We start from the raw sequence: 15,630 nt of genomic DNA, 5'->3' as shown, positions 1-15,630 counted from the left end.
ACAGCCCTCTACTATTTACTCTTTAATCAATGAATGTAAAAACTTTCAAGGGAAGTTAGTGAGGTATAGAAACAGTCATTTGATATTTTGAGTTTTTTAAAGAGAAAAATTCACTACCCCACAATTATTGTTGTTGATGTCGTTCCCTAGACTGTCTGACTGAGCAGTCCCATCTCCCTGAAACACAGCTGAAACGGAGTTTTCCCACAAATCCTTTATAGAGTGTATATTGTGTTATTGGCATGTGTTATTGTGTATGATGCACTCTTCCATAATGTGTTGTATAGTATGGGGTGATGGGTGGGCAAATAGAATAGGTCCAGGTATTTGTGTACTGTTTTATGTCAGCAAGTGTTGTGCTGTTCCACAGTAGCTGACAGTGGTCATTATCAGCCATACATCATTGGAAATCATAAGCCAGCGGTAGTCACTAATACCTTCATAAGATTCAAGCTTAGTACTAAATGAACATATTTCTGTGATGATTCAGCCCAGAGTATTTGTAAGAACTGTACTTAGACAGCATAGGAATGCAATGGAGATCCTTCCAATTTGAATTTTTCCAATGCTTTCAAGTATTGTACTTGCTGTAACTAGTCATTATAAACATTGACATCTTTTATAGATGTGCTGTAACAAAGAAAATATAAAGATTTTTACAAGATACTATACGATGAACAATAAATTGGCAAAATAGATCACATAATTTCCTAAATCTGTTTCTATTAGATGTCTTGACCTGGAATGTGGTTATGAGACAGCTGAGAGCAGTATTCGCACACTTGAATGCCAAGTAGAAGAACTAAAGGTGGCACTTGCACATGCCAGAGAAGAAGCAGTGACCCACCACCAAACTATGCTTGAATTGCAAAAAGAAAATGGGAAACTACAGGGTGAGTATAGATTTGAACTGTTGATTTTTTTCTTATATATTTTGTCATGAATCCATACGTATAATTTGAAGGACCTATGACATGAGAAATTTAGCATTAGCAAAAGCTACCCTTGTTGCCCTGTGTGGTTGGACTGCCAACCAGTCTCTTCTTTTGATTATCTCTTGCAGGAGAATTGTGGCCCAAAGGTGTCTAGTAACAACCTCTGGTCTGGCCCATAAGTTATTTAGAGAAAACTAATGTAACTAGTGCGTCTCTCAGGAATGTTTTCCCTTCTGGGCTCATATGTCATGGTATATGCTTTAGGATGGATTTCTTTGGTCTATTTTGTAATGTTAGTAATTTAGGTTTGTTCATGTTTATGTTTTTGATTGCCATGGATAGATTGTGGTGTATTGATTATTATTGTGCATTTTCATTTGCTCTTTTATGTGATAGTCTAACTTTCTCTACATAGATCATCGATGAGTGTTGTTTTAGTACAGTCCATTATTAATCAACTTCTTAGATTGGAATAGGTGGAAAGGGGAGAGATATACCTTTAACCTCCTCAGTACAAGTCAAATACTCACATGCACATTAGGCTGCCTGATATATTTACCTAGTTGTATTTTGCGGGAAGGGGAGCTACGCTCGTGGTGTCCCGCCTTTGTATCTCGCAGTGTCTAGTTTGCTTTTAAACTCATGAATGGTTTTTGCACACACTATTTCCTTGTCCAGTTTGTTCCAAGTGTCTATGATGATTTGATGAAGTATCACACTACGCGCATTGTAAGATATTAAGTTACAACTGTAATACTCATTCTCTTTCATCCTGAGCATTGATAACTACAGAAAACACAGAATACAGGGGTCACTCAGCCACAACTACAAAATAAATATAATCAGGATACTAACACTGGCATCCTCCTATACCCACTCACATCATTGTATGCAAAGGGTTAAAATGCTGGTTATTCCAGTAATTTATTTAGTTTCAGATTGAAAATTACATATACTCAGTTTCTAGTTGTTGGCATTTTGATAAGTAAAAATTGAAAGTTATTGTCACTTTCAATATAGCTTTTAGTTTCAATTGTTTCAGACAGTAGCTTGATACTTGTCCCTATAATTACAAATTATTTAGGCTTGGTCACCCCTCTGTCTCCCCACTTGAAAATTGGTTTGCGTCTGTGTCTGGTTTTGTACCACATGAGCTCCAAGATAAGTGATATTGTTGAATTAGAAATTTAGGAGTCAGTTTGCAGTCAGACATATTAAATTTGTACTCAGTATGTTTATGGATTTATTCATTGCAGAACTGGGGAAAAAGTTTGAAGCCATGAAGGAAGAAATACAGAGGTTAGAAAATGCTCTGTGCAATACCCAGAGAGAATGTGATGCTACAACACAAAATCTTCAGCTTGTCAAGAATGAGCTTCAAGAAGAAAAAAAGAAATTAATATCTTCATATGAATCCTTAGATAAGGAGAAAAATCTTCAAAAACAATTGAAAGAAGAGGTAAGGAAGTTATAACTACTTTCCAAGGAAATTCATGTTTCTACACCCCCGCCAGCTTCAACCCTGCTCAGCAGACATACACATCCATAACAGTTTTGAATCTTTGTTTTTTAATCACCAATGTTTACCCACACCCCTGCCTCTAACCAGAATTCACCTAAAACATCTTGTTTGAGGTGAATGTTGGTTTGACAAAAGTGTTTAATATCACTATGGCTGTTTAACCAGTATATGGATGGAATGATGAGAGAAGTGAATACAAGAGTAAAGGTATGAAGTCTTAGAAAAATAGGAAAGAATGGATTATAAACAGCATAATATATGTAGATGACTCTGTTCTGCTAGCAGAGACAGGAATGTTGAGAGGTATTTGATATGGCTTCTTGAAGGAAAAAAGTGAAAGATGAATCACCAAAAAGTGAGGTAATGGTGATATCAGAGAATGGAAAACTCAAGGTTGTTGTACACTTCAACAAGTGAGAAAATTGAACCATTTGAAAGTTGTTGATATTTGGGAACAGATGTACATGGAAATGAAAGAATCAAGAAATTGGCTGCAGAGGGAGAAGAGTAATAGCACCTAGTACAGTATGGTGAAATAAAAGGATGTTAGTAGAACCAGTAAAAGGACTATATGAAGCAGTAGTTGCACTAATTGTGGTATAAAAGTGAGGCTTGATAGATGATTGCAAGAGAAACAAATGTGGAGGCAATGAAAATAAGATGTTGTAATTCCCCAGATTGTCAGGCTGAGCAGTCTCATCTCCCTGAGGCATGGCCTGGAATGGGATTTTCCCACAAATCCCTTATAGAGCGTACATTGTGTTGTTGGAGTGCATGATTGTGTATAATTGTGTATGCTTGTAGGTGGTACAGGTCCCTGGGAGCAGCTGTGTAAATACAATATTTTAGGGCTTACAACATGCAGTTATGAAGTATGGCAAAGTAAAGAGTGATAGGATTCATGAATGGACAACTAAGATAAAGGTGGGATTAGGAGAAATAATAGAATGGACCACCTTGAGACAATTTGCTGAACAAGCTTGACAAAATTTTGTACATGTCAAAAACATAAATTTAAATATTGCTTTGGTAATTTTCAGTAAACGTCCAGTCAGTCTAATGTAAATAAGAGTTCTGAGAGTCTATGTTATTTGAAAAGTAATATTAATACCTGTAGTAAGCACTGAAACTATCAGTTGTTTTAAAAAACGATTAGACAACTTTATGGATGGGGATGACAGGTGGTGATGGATACGGAGCTGCCTAGTGTAGGCCTTATGGTCTCTTGCAGTCTCCTTTATTCTTATGTTCTTATGTTCTTATTAATCTGGACAGCATCAGAAGACAAATTCAGAGATGGAACAACTAAAGGAAAAGCTAACCAACTCAGAACATGAGTATAAGGTTCTTCTGGAACTCAAAGGCTCTCTAGAGGAGGAAAGTAAACATTTGCAAGTTAATTTGACTGCAGCAGAGGAAAAGGTCAAAGAACTGGGAACTGAACAACAAAATCAACATCAGGAGATTACTTCATTACAACTACAGTTGCAGAAAATTTCAACTAAATTGGAGGAAAGCACAGCTAGAAGTGAAGTGTTTGAAAGTAAAATCAAGGTAAATGTGTATATGTAATACTTTATTTTATTTGCATTTAAAAGCATACAATGGCATTACTAGTTGCATGGCTTATCTTATATGTTGTATAAGTTGGAAGTGATTTGTAGCATAGTGACACCCTCTTGAGATTTCATTCAAGCTAATATACTGAGTTATTGTTTTTAGGTTTTAGAGGTTGAAGTTAAAGCAAAGGAAGAGAATACAAATCTTTTAGAAGAAAAGTATCAGTATAGACAAAAGGTACAAGAATCAAGAATTCAGCAGTTGGAACAAAGTCTTGCTGGACTCAAAGAGGAATTGGCAACTGCAACATCCAAAGCTTCAGTGGCCCAGCGAGAAAGAATTAGTTATCAAAACCAAGTAACAGAACTACGGATGGCATTGCACTCTGCTCTCCAGCAGATTAAGGTAAGTGATGTGCTTTACTTCTGTGTATAGTCATGCAAAAGTTGATTGTAAATGCCATCATCTAAGAGTAGGGCAGAATTTTTCAAAACAGTCCCAGTAGTACTGACTGTTTATGCATATGTAGTAGTAAACTAAAAATTTAAGGGAGGCAGATAGGAGGAAAATGTGTTTGAGATGAAGTGTTTAAGAAATATGGTGGGGATATCAAAATGAGAGTGAGATGGAGTGAGGAGAGCAAGGATGGAAAGAGAGCTGGCAGTTAGGGCTGATAAAAGAACAGTGGGCTGGTTCAGGCATATGGAAGAAAGAGTAAGGAAAGCCTAGCAAAAAGAGTGGAAGGCATGGGTGGATGTAGTGAACTTGAGATGAAAACTGAGAATATGATAGATTGAGAGTTGAAGGGGGCCTTGATTTAAGTTTTTTGAGCAGAAAAAGGAGAAGGCTAGAGATAGGTGTGAGAGAAAAAGGGTTGTGAATGAATGATAAAATGACACAGCTTGAAGGGATTTCTCCTCATCTTTTCTATTTTTGTATAAGGGGAAGATGAGGAAGGGTCACTGTGTAAATGAAGCAGTGGGGGTGAATCAGTTTAGGCTGTGGGCCATGCTGTAGATGTGCTGTGTTGTGCTATATTGCCACTGACCTACCCAATGGGTGGGGGTCAGGAATAGCCCCTTAATCAGAAAGAGCAAAAATAGAATGTTTGCAAGCAATCCTGCAAGGGGAGGTAACAGTGAAACACGGGGAAGATGATTTATGTATTTATTAATTGGTAGGTTTTGGATACATGAGGGCGGCGCATCATATGCATAAGGAGTCTAGCGAGTAACTCCCGGCGTGGGAGACCATCTTTTGCTACACAGGGGGAAGATGCTGCCATGCCTAGTATAAGTATGGGAAGGGGCCTTGTTGGCCGTATGAAAGGGTCCTTGTATGGAAAGCATCACTGCTGGTCAGAGCACACCATGATACTATGGTACCCTGCACTATGCTATTACCCTAGGCCAAGTACTATACCACAGAAAGGAAACAAACAGGTTATGGATGGGGGTGGAGTAGAGGCATGCTTTGACTAGCTACCTCTCTTATAAGGGGGAAGAAACCTTTTGGTATATAGAAACTGAAGGCATACATACATACATACATATACCAAGGCTTTTTCCCCCTTCCAAGGGAGGTAGCCAAAAAGGGAAAGGCATAAAAACACTCCCACCCATTTCATCCCTAAATACACTCCACACCCCTCCCACCCTCCCTCTCATCTGAGCACCTCCTGGATGACGGGTCATCCCTGCACCCTGCCCACCGCCCTGGGTCAGAAGCAGTGTCGCAAGACACAGCACATCCACAGCAAGGCCGCTTCATTTAATCGGCGACCCCCCCCTCTCTGTCCCCCCTTGCATATAAGGAGAGGACGGGGAGAAATCCCTTCGGGCTGCGTCAAAATTTACTCACACATACTACCCCACCCCCCACCCCCCTGCCCATTCCTCCTCATGCAATCACAACATCATCCATATACTGAAGGCAACAATCATTATTATGAGAAATGGCTTTACATTTTGTAAAATACTGCTGTAATTTAACAGGATCTCAAGATAAGAGAAGAGAAAATGGCTAAGGCAGTAGAGGAAGATATGAGCAAGATGGATAATGAGGATGCGAGTCTTCCTTCCCCACAACCACTTGATATGATGGCCCTCACACAGCTCATGGAACGTACAGCACGACCCAAGCAGGCACCATATCCACTCACCACACTCCATTCTTGCCTTTCATCTCTGAAAGAGGAGGTAGCATCTCTTCAAAACCAGCTGCAGTCTAAAAAACAGCAGTTAGAGTAAGTACAGTGGAGTTCCTCAGGTATTACTGATTTTCTTTGATGAAAAAAGTAATGTAGATATCATGGTGAGGACTGAATATATCTTTACCATTTTTGCCATTTTAATTTTTATATTGAAGGGACTTTGAAAATAATGAAGAGATAGAAGAAAATGAGATTACATTTCTGGTGTAACTCTGCAAGGAAAATTTTGTCTTGAAATTCACAATCTATGAAAGCATAAAAGCTAATGATAGCAAGGTTATCTATTTTCAAGGATTAGGATGAGAAATGGGATCTGGGATCAGATTTTGCTTTAATTTTGTTTGTTGTTGAAGTAGATTATATTTTAATCCAAATTAGTTCCACAAGTGCATCCATCTGTGTGGAAAGCTATACATCCTAACATCTTTTATGCAATCTTTCATTTTCAGCTTTTTTACTATGAACTCTTGTTGATCTTTCATCCCATACCAGCAGGTCCCCCTTGTCCATTTTTTCTGAACTGAATTTTATTATCATATCACTTCTCTTCGCTCTTCTAATTTGGAAAGCCACAGTTTCCTCAGTCTTTTCTCACTTGTCATTTTGTAGTTTATGAATAATTTCTTGTATTTAGGCTTTATCTATCCTCTATGGTGATCTTTATTAGAAAGTAGTCTAAGGGAAGATCATATATGGCTTCTTGTGTTGTGTTAGGAAAGAGTGAGCATGTTGTTCTATCTAGCGAAGATGCTTGTTGTTTGTGTTGGGGAGGTTCTCTGGTGGGGGCATTTGTTTAGACTGGTGAGTTATTCTAGTATTCTATTTATTTTATTTAGCCAAATTAGTGTGTTTCCACCTCCCATTATGTGGTTTATGAGTTGAGATGTTGGAGTTAAGGGATGTAGCCCCAGAGGGGTTGATATCGATGGTGGTATGTGATGTTTTGTTGTTTTCTTTGTGTTCAGATTGTGATCATTTATGTTGTTGTGTCTGTTACTAATTGTTTAGTATCTTTTGTTCTGTTGAAGAGAAGTATGTTGTTGTTTATAAATGTTATGACTCCACCTATGTGTTGAGTGTTGTCTTCCCTGACTGGCATATTCTGTGAATGCAGGTAGTCCGGATTGTAGTATTAGTTTTGTTTTCTGACATTATGGGAATTGTAGAGACAAAACTGAAAGGCCCTCTATCAACAAGTATGGTGGGACAAGGTTTATACAATCACTGGGTGACAAATAGAACAGACAAACGGGGAGGTGTCATGATATTGACCAAAACGGGTTTAAATGTAGCAAAGATAAATGAAGGCAAATATAATGTGAAATTAATTATGATTAAAGTTGTAAACAAAAATATGAAAAGTAGAAAATTTGTAGCAGTATATGTGCCACCAAAAACACAGGCTTGGTCTGATAGTGATCATTCTAAATTACTGGAAGACACAATGAATGTGCTAAATGAGTTACTGAAAGAGGGTGGTAACATAGTAATTATGGGTGATTTTAATGCAAAGGATATAATCTGGGAAGAAATGATAGTAAAAGGGGGAGAAGAACTTTGGAGCAACATTCTGCTGGATATGACCATCGAATATACCTTAACACAATGGGTTAAGGAAAATACTAGATATAGAAACAATGAGGAACCATCAAAACTAGACTTAATATTAACTTCTGAACCAGATATCATGAACAAAATGGAGTATAAAACACCAATTGGAAAGAGTGACCATATACTAATAGAGTTTGAATTAAAAGAACAAAACAATGTAAGAAGGAATGATAAACATAGAGAAGGAAGATTAATGTACAACAAAACGGATTTTGTAAAACTAAGAACATTTTTCCAAAACACAAACTGGGATAAATTCTCCAAAGAGGAAACAAAGATGGAAGACAAATGGAACATATTCAAAGAAAAGTACAAGGAAGGAATTGATAAATATGTACCAAAGAAGAAGCAAAAAGAGATTTATATAAAGTGTTGGTATAACAAAAGGTGCAGTGAGGCTAAAGACAGAAGAGACAAAGCCTGGAAAAGATGGAAAAGAGACAAAAAACATCCAAATGGCAAACATATATAAAACTTAGGAACGAATATGTGAATATACGCAGGAAAGAAAAAAGAAACTATGAAAAAGATATTATAGACAAATGTAAGGATCAACCTAAACTCTTTTACAGATATGTAAATGATAAATTAAAAGACAAACACGAAATTGTAAAACTGCGTGAAGGAGATAAAGAATATATAGACGACACAGAAATGGCACAAATTATGACCAGCCATTTCAGGTCTGTTTTTACAATTGAGAGCTCACAAGTTTGGGAAGATGGTCAGTGAGAAAGATCCCCTAAAATGAAAGAAATAAAGAAACCAAATAAAAAACCTAGATGTTAGGAAATCGCATGGACCGGATGGAATTGCAAATTGGATACTGAAAGAGTGTATAGATGAACTAACGGACAAATTATACAAAATAATAGACTTTCACTCAAAGAAGGAAAGGTACCACAAGATTGGAAAGATGCAAACATAGTACCATTATATAAAGGAGGAAACAAAGATCCTACAAACTTCAGACTGGTATCCCTTACAAGCACAGTAGCAAAAATATGCAAAAAGGATATCAGAAACTAATGGATCAAACACTTGGAGAATGAAATATTAAACCCTAAACAATTTGGCTTTAGAAGTGGAAGATCGTGTACCACAAACTTAATATGCTTTTACTCAAGATTAATTGAGATAATACAAGAAAGAGATGGCTGGGCAGATTGCACCTTCTTGGACTTGCAGAAGGCTTTTGACAAAGTACCACATAAAAAGTTAACAAGAAAAATTGAAATAATAGGAGGAATTCAAGATAAGCTACTAGAATAGATGAAGGATTTCTTAAGTGGGAGAAAAATGAGTGGTACTTAGAGACAAAAATTCAAACTGGGAAGATGTGATAAGTGGCATCCCGCAAGGCTCTGTATTGGCTCCTTTAATGTTTGCCATATATATAAATAATATGGATAAGGGAGTGAAGTGTTACATGAACTTCTTTGTTGACAATGCCAAATTACTCAAGAAAGTAACCACAGAAGAAGATTGCAGATCGCTACCAGAAGACCTGGACAAAATATGGGAATGGAGTCAGAGGTGTGACATGAACTGTAACATTAAGAAATGTAGTATAATGGAATTTGGATAAAGCAAAAATAGATTATCGTATCAATATAGATTTGGTAGCAAGGAAGTCAAAAAAGTCGACTCAGAAAAGAACCTGGGAGTGATTATCTGAAGTGACTTGACACCTGATAAACATGTCAATAGATTAGTTGGAGAGACTTTTAACTTATTAAGATCAATGAAAGTGGCCTTCGACTACATGGATGAAGAAATGGTAAAGAAAATAGTGGTTGTACTAGTAAGACCTATACTAGAATATGCCCCAACACTATGGGCACCTATCACAAAAAAAAAAAAAAAAAAAAAAAAAATTAGAAAGAATTCAAAGAGCAGCAACAAAAATGGCACCTACACTATCAAATTTGACATACAAACAAAGATTGGAGAAATTACATCTATCAACACTGGAACAAAGAAGAGAAAGAGGTGATTTGTTGACCATTTACAGAATTATGTAAGGGATGGAAATTCTTGATAGAGATGACTTATTAAAACGGGACAGAAGAGAAACAAGTGGACAAGAAAAGAAGCTAAAGAAGGACAGTTACAGAAGTGATTTGAAAAAGAATAGCTTCCCACATAGAGTGATTGATGTCTGGAACAAACTAAACTGAGAAACAGTGAGTGCCAAAACTTAACAAGATTTTAAGAATAAACTGGATGTGGAGAGATACGAGAACGGGTCACCACAAGCATAGCTCTCATCCCGTAAAATACAACTAGGTAAATACAGTGGATAGATGTGTATGAGAAATTTATGGTTTTGTGCCTAAAGAAAGTTTGTGTGAGTCTGGTTTGATTTTTACTGCATTTATACATTGAGAGGAGTCCACTGGATGTTCCTGTCACTAGATAATTGCCTGTTTGTCAATGCAAGTGTCCCTATTCTTCCTCTGCAGCATGTCCTCATGCAGGCTCCTCACACTGATGCCCTATTGTAGAGTATAGGAGATATTACTCATTTCAGAATCATTGCATCCACAGGTGTGGTATAACTGTCTTAAACTTTACTTGGGGTGTTAATACAATGTTTTTTTTTTTTTTTTTTACTTCCATTGCTATTGATGAATATTTGTTGTTTTTACAACCAACAGATCTGATACTACTGGTGATGAACCACCTGAAGAGGAGATTTCTCAGGAGAATGCCACATCTTCCACAAGTTCTATCACAGTAGCATAATGGCTCATTTAGGAGACTATGTACTCAACACATTGATAGCTATTAGCTTCTTGAAAAAATGCCATAGCCCTGAAAATTCAATTATGTTCTATAACAGGTTTGTGATGACAGATAGTAACCTGTTTTCTGTAATGTTCATAGAGCAATTTAATGCAGTCAAAGAGATTCTCAGAGCAATGAGTTTGGCTTCAGGATGATTGCCTTTGCTGAAGATTTCATATTAATTCTTATAATATGCTTGTACTCTCCATTTAAGCAAAATGAATGGGATCACTTTATGTTCTTGTTTCATCTTCATCTATTATATGAAAACTTTGTCAGTGATATGTACTGTAGTATACAGGTTCTCACCTCTCTGGGTGTCCTTATTTGTGTAATATTTCATAATTTTTCATTTCATAAATTATTTCATAAATTTATATTCACGCATCTGCACTATGAAATCTGGATTCATTAAGAGATATTTCATATTGAATTTATTTTATTTGAAATTCAAATTTTGTTTTAAAGGTAAATGCTTGAGTACATACACGTGTATGTTTATGAACTGTAAGCATGTAGATATATGTATGTGACAGCGAATGTATATTCTATCTCTATACTAAAGGCTTCTTCTTATAAGGGAGGTAGCCAAAATGTATATTACCTATGTATATTCAGAATTGTACACTCAACCATGTATTTATATAAATGTATACTGTACATGTACACACTGTATAATATATATATAGCTGTACATTGATATTCCATTTAAATATAATTTGTCATATATATCAACTGTGCTTGTCCTCAAAGGAGCCAAGACATGAATATGATTCCTAATTCAGAAGTACCTTATATAATGAAATTGTTATCAATAATGTAATGACAATACATTAATTTCTGTACAATTTAGATTATTCAAATGCAGCACACCTATGACTTATGGTATGGTGTATAAAACATAACAGCTTTAAGTGCATATAATATTTTCTCATTTTTAGTTTGCAATGCATTATTTCTTGTATAGAATTACTGCATAAGGAACTTTGAATATCATTAAGTATAGGAGTTCATGAAAACACAATTATGCATTCTTTCAAGACGATGGGAAACAGATTCATATTGTATTAGTAATGTCCATAATATGTACACATTTTCTGGAGAAGCTTGAAATTATAAATACATATATTTACCAAATGGTCCTATTCCCCTGATAAGGGGAATGGCCAAAACTATGAATAGAGCATACACAGACACACACACACATGCACACATTTTGAAGAGCATATATATATATATATATGTATATATATATATATATATAATATATATATAGTATATTATATATATATATATATATATATATATATATATGATATATTATATATATATGCTCTTCAAAATTGATGCTTTAATTTTCTTGTTGATAAAGATATACTTTGTAAGCATACTGTGTCACACATGTAATGCTTCTTGTACTTGTCCAAGTCCAGTGCAGGCCATCCTTGGCAGAGCTATCGCAGTGGTGTAGATAGGTAGGCCCTTTTGGTCAACTAGCCTTTGAAAAAAAAGTTCCAAGTCTTTCATATGTTATTGTAGAGATATGTACATTTTTTACATGGGTAGGAAAGATAGACATCTTGATGCTAATTATGTATCATGGTCCCGTTAAACTGCTGAACCTTTGTATTAAATTATGAGGGACCAGTGAGGATCACCTTCATGAGGTTCTCCCATGGGATGGATGTCGGGAGGATTATTTCCCTTTCAGCAACCCCAATGACCATCAACACCCTCACCTCCATGTATTCAGCCCCAAGGAACTGGCATTGGGTCTGTAGACTAGGCTCAAGATCTCACTATCCAGCTTCCATTAGTTTTTCACTTTTTCACATTAAGAAAACTGACACTTGGTGATTGCTTCCATGCTCGTAATAACTAGTGACATAGAAATGGACACACACACACACACACACACACAGAGCCAACAGAGCCAACAGTCCAACATCTCTTTCTATAGAGATCTATAGGAGAGCCTGAGAACCAGTGCTGGCTGTTATAGGGGACATTGGTTTTTATTCAGAGAAACTCGATCCAACAATTGATTAAGTTTTGAAAGTTCAGTGATATATTGGGTCAGAGTTTAGTGACAGTGAGCTTGTCAATTGATAACAAATATATATTTATATAATTGATAATCGTGGGTGTACCATCATAATCGAGGTATATGTTAGTAAACTCTCTGTAAATCAAGATATTTTGATAATTTGAATACAGTTTTAAAAATAACAGACATGAGGTATATGTGGAAACAAACCAAGAATGTATTAATAATGGCTGCCCTATCTCATAGAAAATGATGACTATAAGTGTAGCCTATGAAATATAGAAAGTTGTCATTTTACTGCTTCACAGAATGAAGTAGTAATGAAAGCGTTGTCAAATAATGTAGTCTGTCACATGAAGAAATAGCATTTTGTCCAAGATTTTTCCATACATGTTCATAAGTGGCTATGCAAAGATGAAATGAATATCAAGATGATTTTGTACCAGTCTATGTGAGGTTCTCGTGTTGCCAAGGTTTTATAACACTTAAAAAATGGTCTGCGATAATTGGTGTGCCAAGAGTAATGGTTGTAAAAACTGTTAGTGTTTTTGTAAGGAAAAAAATCACTGCTTTGATTCATTTGTTACAAACTTATATCTTTATGTTTTTTATCAGTTGTTAAGTTTATTTCTCTCTGAAGATGTATGAAGTATGATTGATTATGTCACCTTGGATCTAAAGCTGATGAGAGACATGAAATTTGACAATGTTGAGAGGGGCAGGTAGGATAGCAGGTCATCATCTTCCATTGACAAAAGTCAAAGTGATGAAGAGAAAGGATTTCAAAATTGAAGAGGGTGAAAGGAAGATGGTCAGGTGCATATCCCAAAGGTATGTACAAGCAACCAAAGTCATCAACTTTACACTGTGTGCTTTGTATCAAAGGGACATTTCATATGATATTAGTATATACATACATATGTATGTGTGTGCATATATGTATGGATAAAGATATATACATACACCAGTCAATCAGTCACCCATTTGAATACACTGCTGAACAAAGATCTCTTAAATTCTTCAATGAGTCGCACAACTGCACCAGCTTCTGCCATGTCACTCCTGCAAACTTCTCTGTCTTGTCCCTCCATCTACTTGATTTTCCTCTTTCACACCTCCCATCTTTTGTCATCCAGTCAAAAATGCACTTGCTTGTTTTTCCACTATCTTTCCTGGCTACCTCCCACGCTAAGTTTCACTTCCACTTCTTTTGTGCCAAGGTCTGCTCCTTCATCTAGATTGCTTTCTTATTTTGCACCATTATTCCCAACATTGATTTCTCCATTCCCTTCTGTACACACCGTAGTTTTGTCTCCATCATCTTCATCAATGTCCAAGTCTTACATGCATAGATCATGGCTGGGATTACACACTGAATGTAAACTTTGGTTTTCAGACACGTAGAGAGCCTTTCATGATGTTCCTATATTTACCAAACATTTTTCAACCAATTGTGATATGTCTTCTTATTTTGTTTTCATTATCTTTATTTTAACCTCTGACCTGTGTGACTCCTGTCCATAAATGTGTTACTAAGTCCCAAAAGTAATGAATGCATAAAACTTATATAGTCAGTACCCCAAATAAGGGATGTGCTAGGAGTGAGTACTGGGGACAGACCAAGGAATAGGTAGATAGGGTCAACAGATCCGTAAGAACTTGTGATCAGGATGCCAAACAAGTAAAATTGTGTTTGGATGACAGACTGAAATATAGGATTTTATAGATTAAGGCAATGACTTGTTCTACGAGAGGTGTTCCAGGAATGAACTGGCAGTATTGATGGGGAAGAAAATTGGTGAAATTTTCACATGGTGAAAATGAGGAATGAAAGGGATTAGTGTAATGGAAATGAAGGGGTAAAGATGTCTTGTTCCCATTCCTAGCCACCTTGTTTTGTGGGTATTAGCATATAAGTGCTATTTCCAGAGCTAGCTCTGAGGAACATTGTGATACATCAGTTGCTATTACCTGAAAATGAATACCAGTATATACATGAAAGTCCACATTATATGGAGTTTCGTATCATGTTGAGTAGACTAATAAGATCAGTGATGTTTTATTTATATACCAATATTCAACACTATGGTAATGATGTACACAAATGTTAAACATATTCTTAACATATAAAAGGAAGATGGCTTAAAAGATATTTCCTAAGTTGTATCTTATGCTTATTTTACTTTACATTTACAAATTCTAAGAGGGTAAAGATAAAAGCTTATAATAATGTCTCCCATGTAGCTTGTTCATATTGGCATGATTAAAAACAAAATGATGGTTTGTATTCAAAATGTTGTTTTATGCTTCATATGATTTGTTGGTGTTTTTCAGTTAATAGTTTTCTTTTAGTTTAATTTTTTAAATTGTATTTGTTTTGTATATTTTTAAAAGAAATTCTATATTTATACCTACTGTTAACCGCATTGTGATCAATAAACATTTAAAATATCATGTGCATAGAATTTTTTTTTATTATGTGGTTTCATGTGTTCATTTATTTCAATACTTTAGCACCTTTTGATCCATTTCCACAGCATGTGTGAATCATTTAGATGTGTGCATTAGTTGGAGCTGTTACTTGTTTGTATATCATTTCATAAAAATGCAATGTATTTGTTATTTGTCTCGTGTGAACCCATTCAGCGCCAACAGCTATGAAGATTTTAGTTTAATATTTTATTGTTCATTTGTGCTTGAGGATACACATAAGTTGCCCTCCTCTTCAACACAAATCTATTTAAGAAATGAATAGGAAAAGCCACATGTGGAAGGCTTTATGCAAGTATATAACTGCCTATAACCATATAAAAGCATGCAAGTGTTGTATGCATTGACAGTATGAATAACAAGTTAGTATGTGATGAGTTCTGCTAATTTGTTATGTTATCTCCAATGCTATAGATATGAATTTATTTAGCTTTTGCACACTCATACAGTTTCTATCCATAAC

The 15,630-nt window shown here is 35.8% G+C and overlaps 1 protein-coding gene across 5 annotated transcripts in view; it reads left to right on the top strand.

Annotated features, from left to right (window-relative positions):
* The window catches only part of LOC143024610 (uncharacterized), a 36,083-nt gene extending 24,210 nt beyond the window's left edge, over window positions 1-11,873 (top strand). For all 5 annotated transcript variants that reach the window (XM_076183469.1, XM_076183470.1, XM_076183471.1 and 2 more), the window contains 6 exons: window positions 730-893; window positions 2,192-2,394; window positions 3,733-4,011; window positions 4,180-4,422; window positions 6,012-6,262; window positions 10,501-11,873. In XM_076183469.1, coding sequence (XP_076039584.1) covers window positions 730-893; window positions 2,192-2,394; window positions 3,733-4,011; window positions 4,180-4,422; window positions 6,012-6,262; window positions 10,501-10,588 — 1,228 coding nt within the window. In that variant the 3' untranslated portion in view covers window positions 10,589-11,873. The remainder of the gene's footprint in view (window positions 1-729; window positions 894-2,191; window positions 2,395-3,732; window positions 4,012-4,179; window positions 4,423-6,011; window positions 6,263-10,500) is intronic.
* The last annotated feature ends 3,757 nt before the right edge of the window (window positions 11,874-15,630 follow it).

Source organism: Oratosquilla oratoria, chromosome 4 (genome assembly GCF_046742065.1).
Source record: "Oratosquilla oratoria isolate Oo_2021 chromosome 4, ASM4674206v1, whole genome shotgun sequence".
Classification (NCBI taxonomy): Eukaryota; Metazoa; Arthropoda; class Malacostraca; order Stomatopoda; family Squillidae; genus Oratosquilla; species Oratosquilla oratoria.
This window is presented reverse-complemented; position numbering and strand designations above follow the sequence as displayed.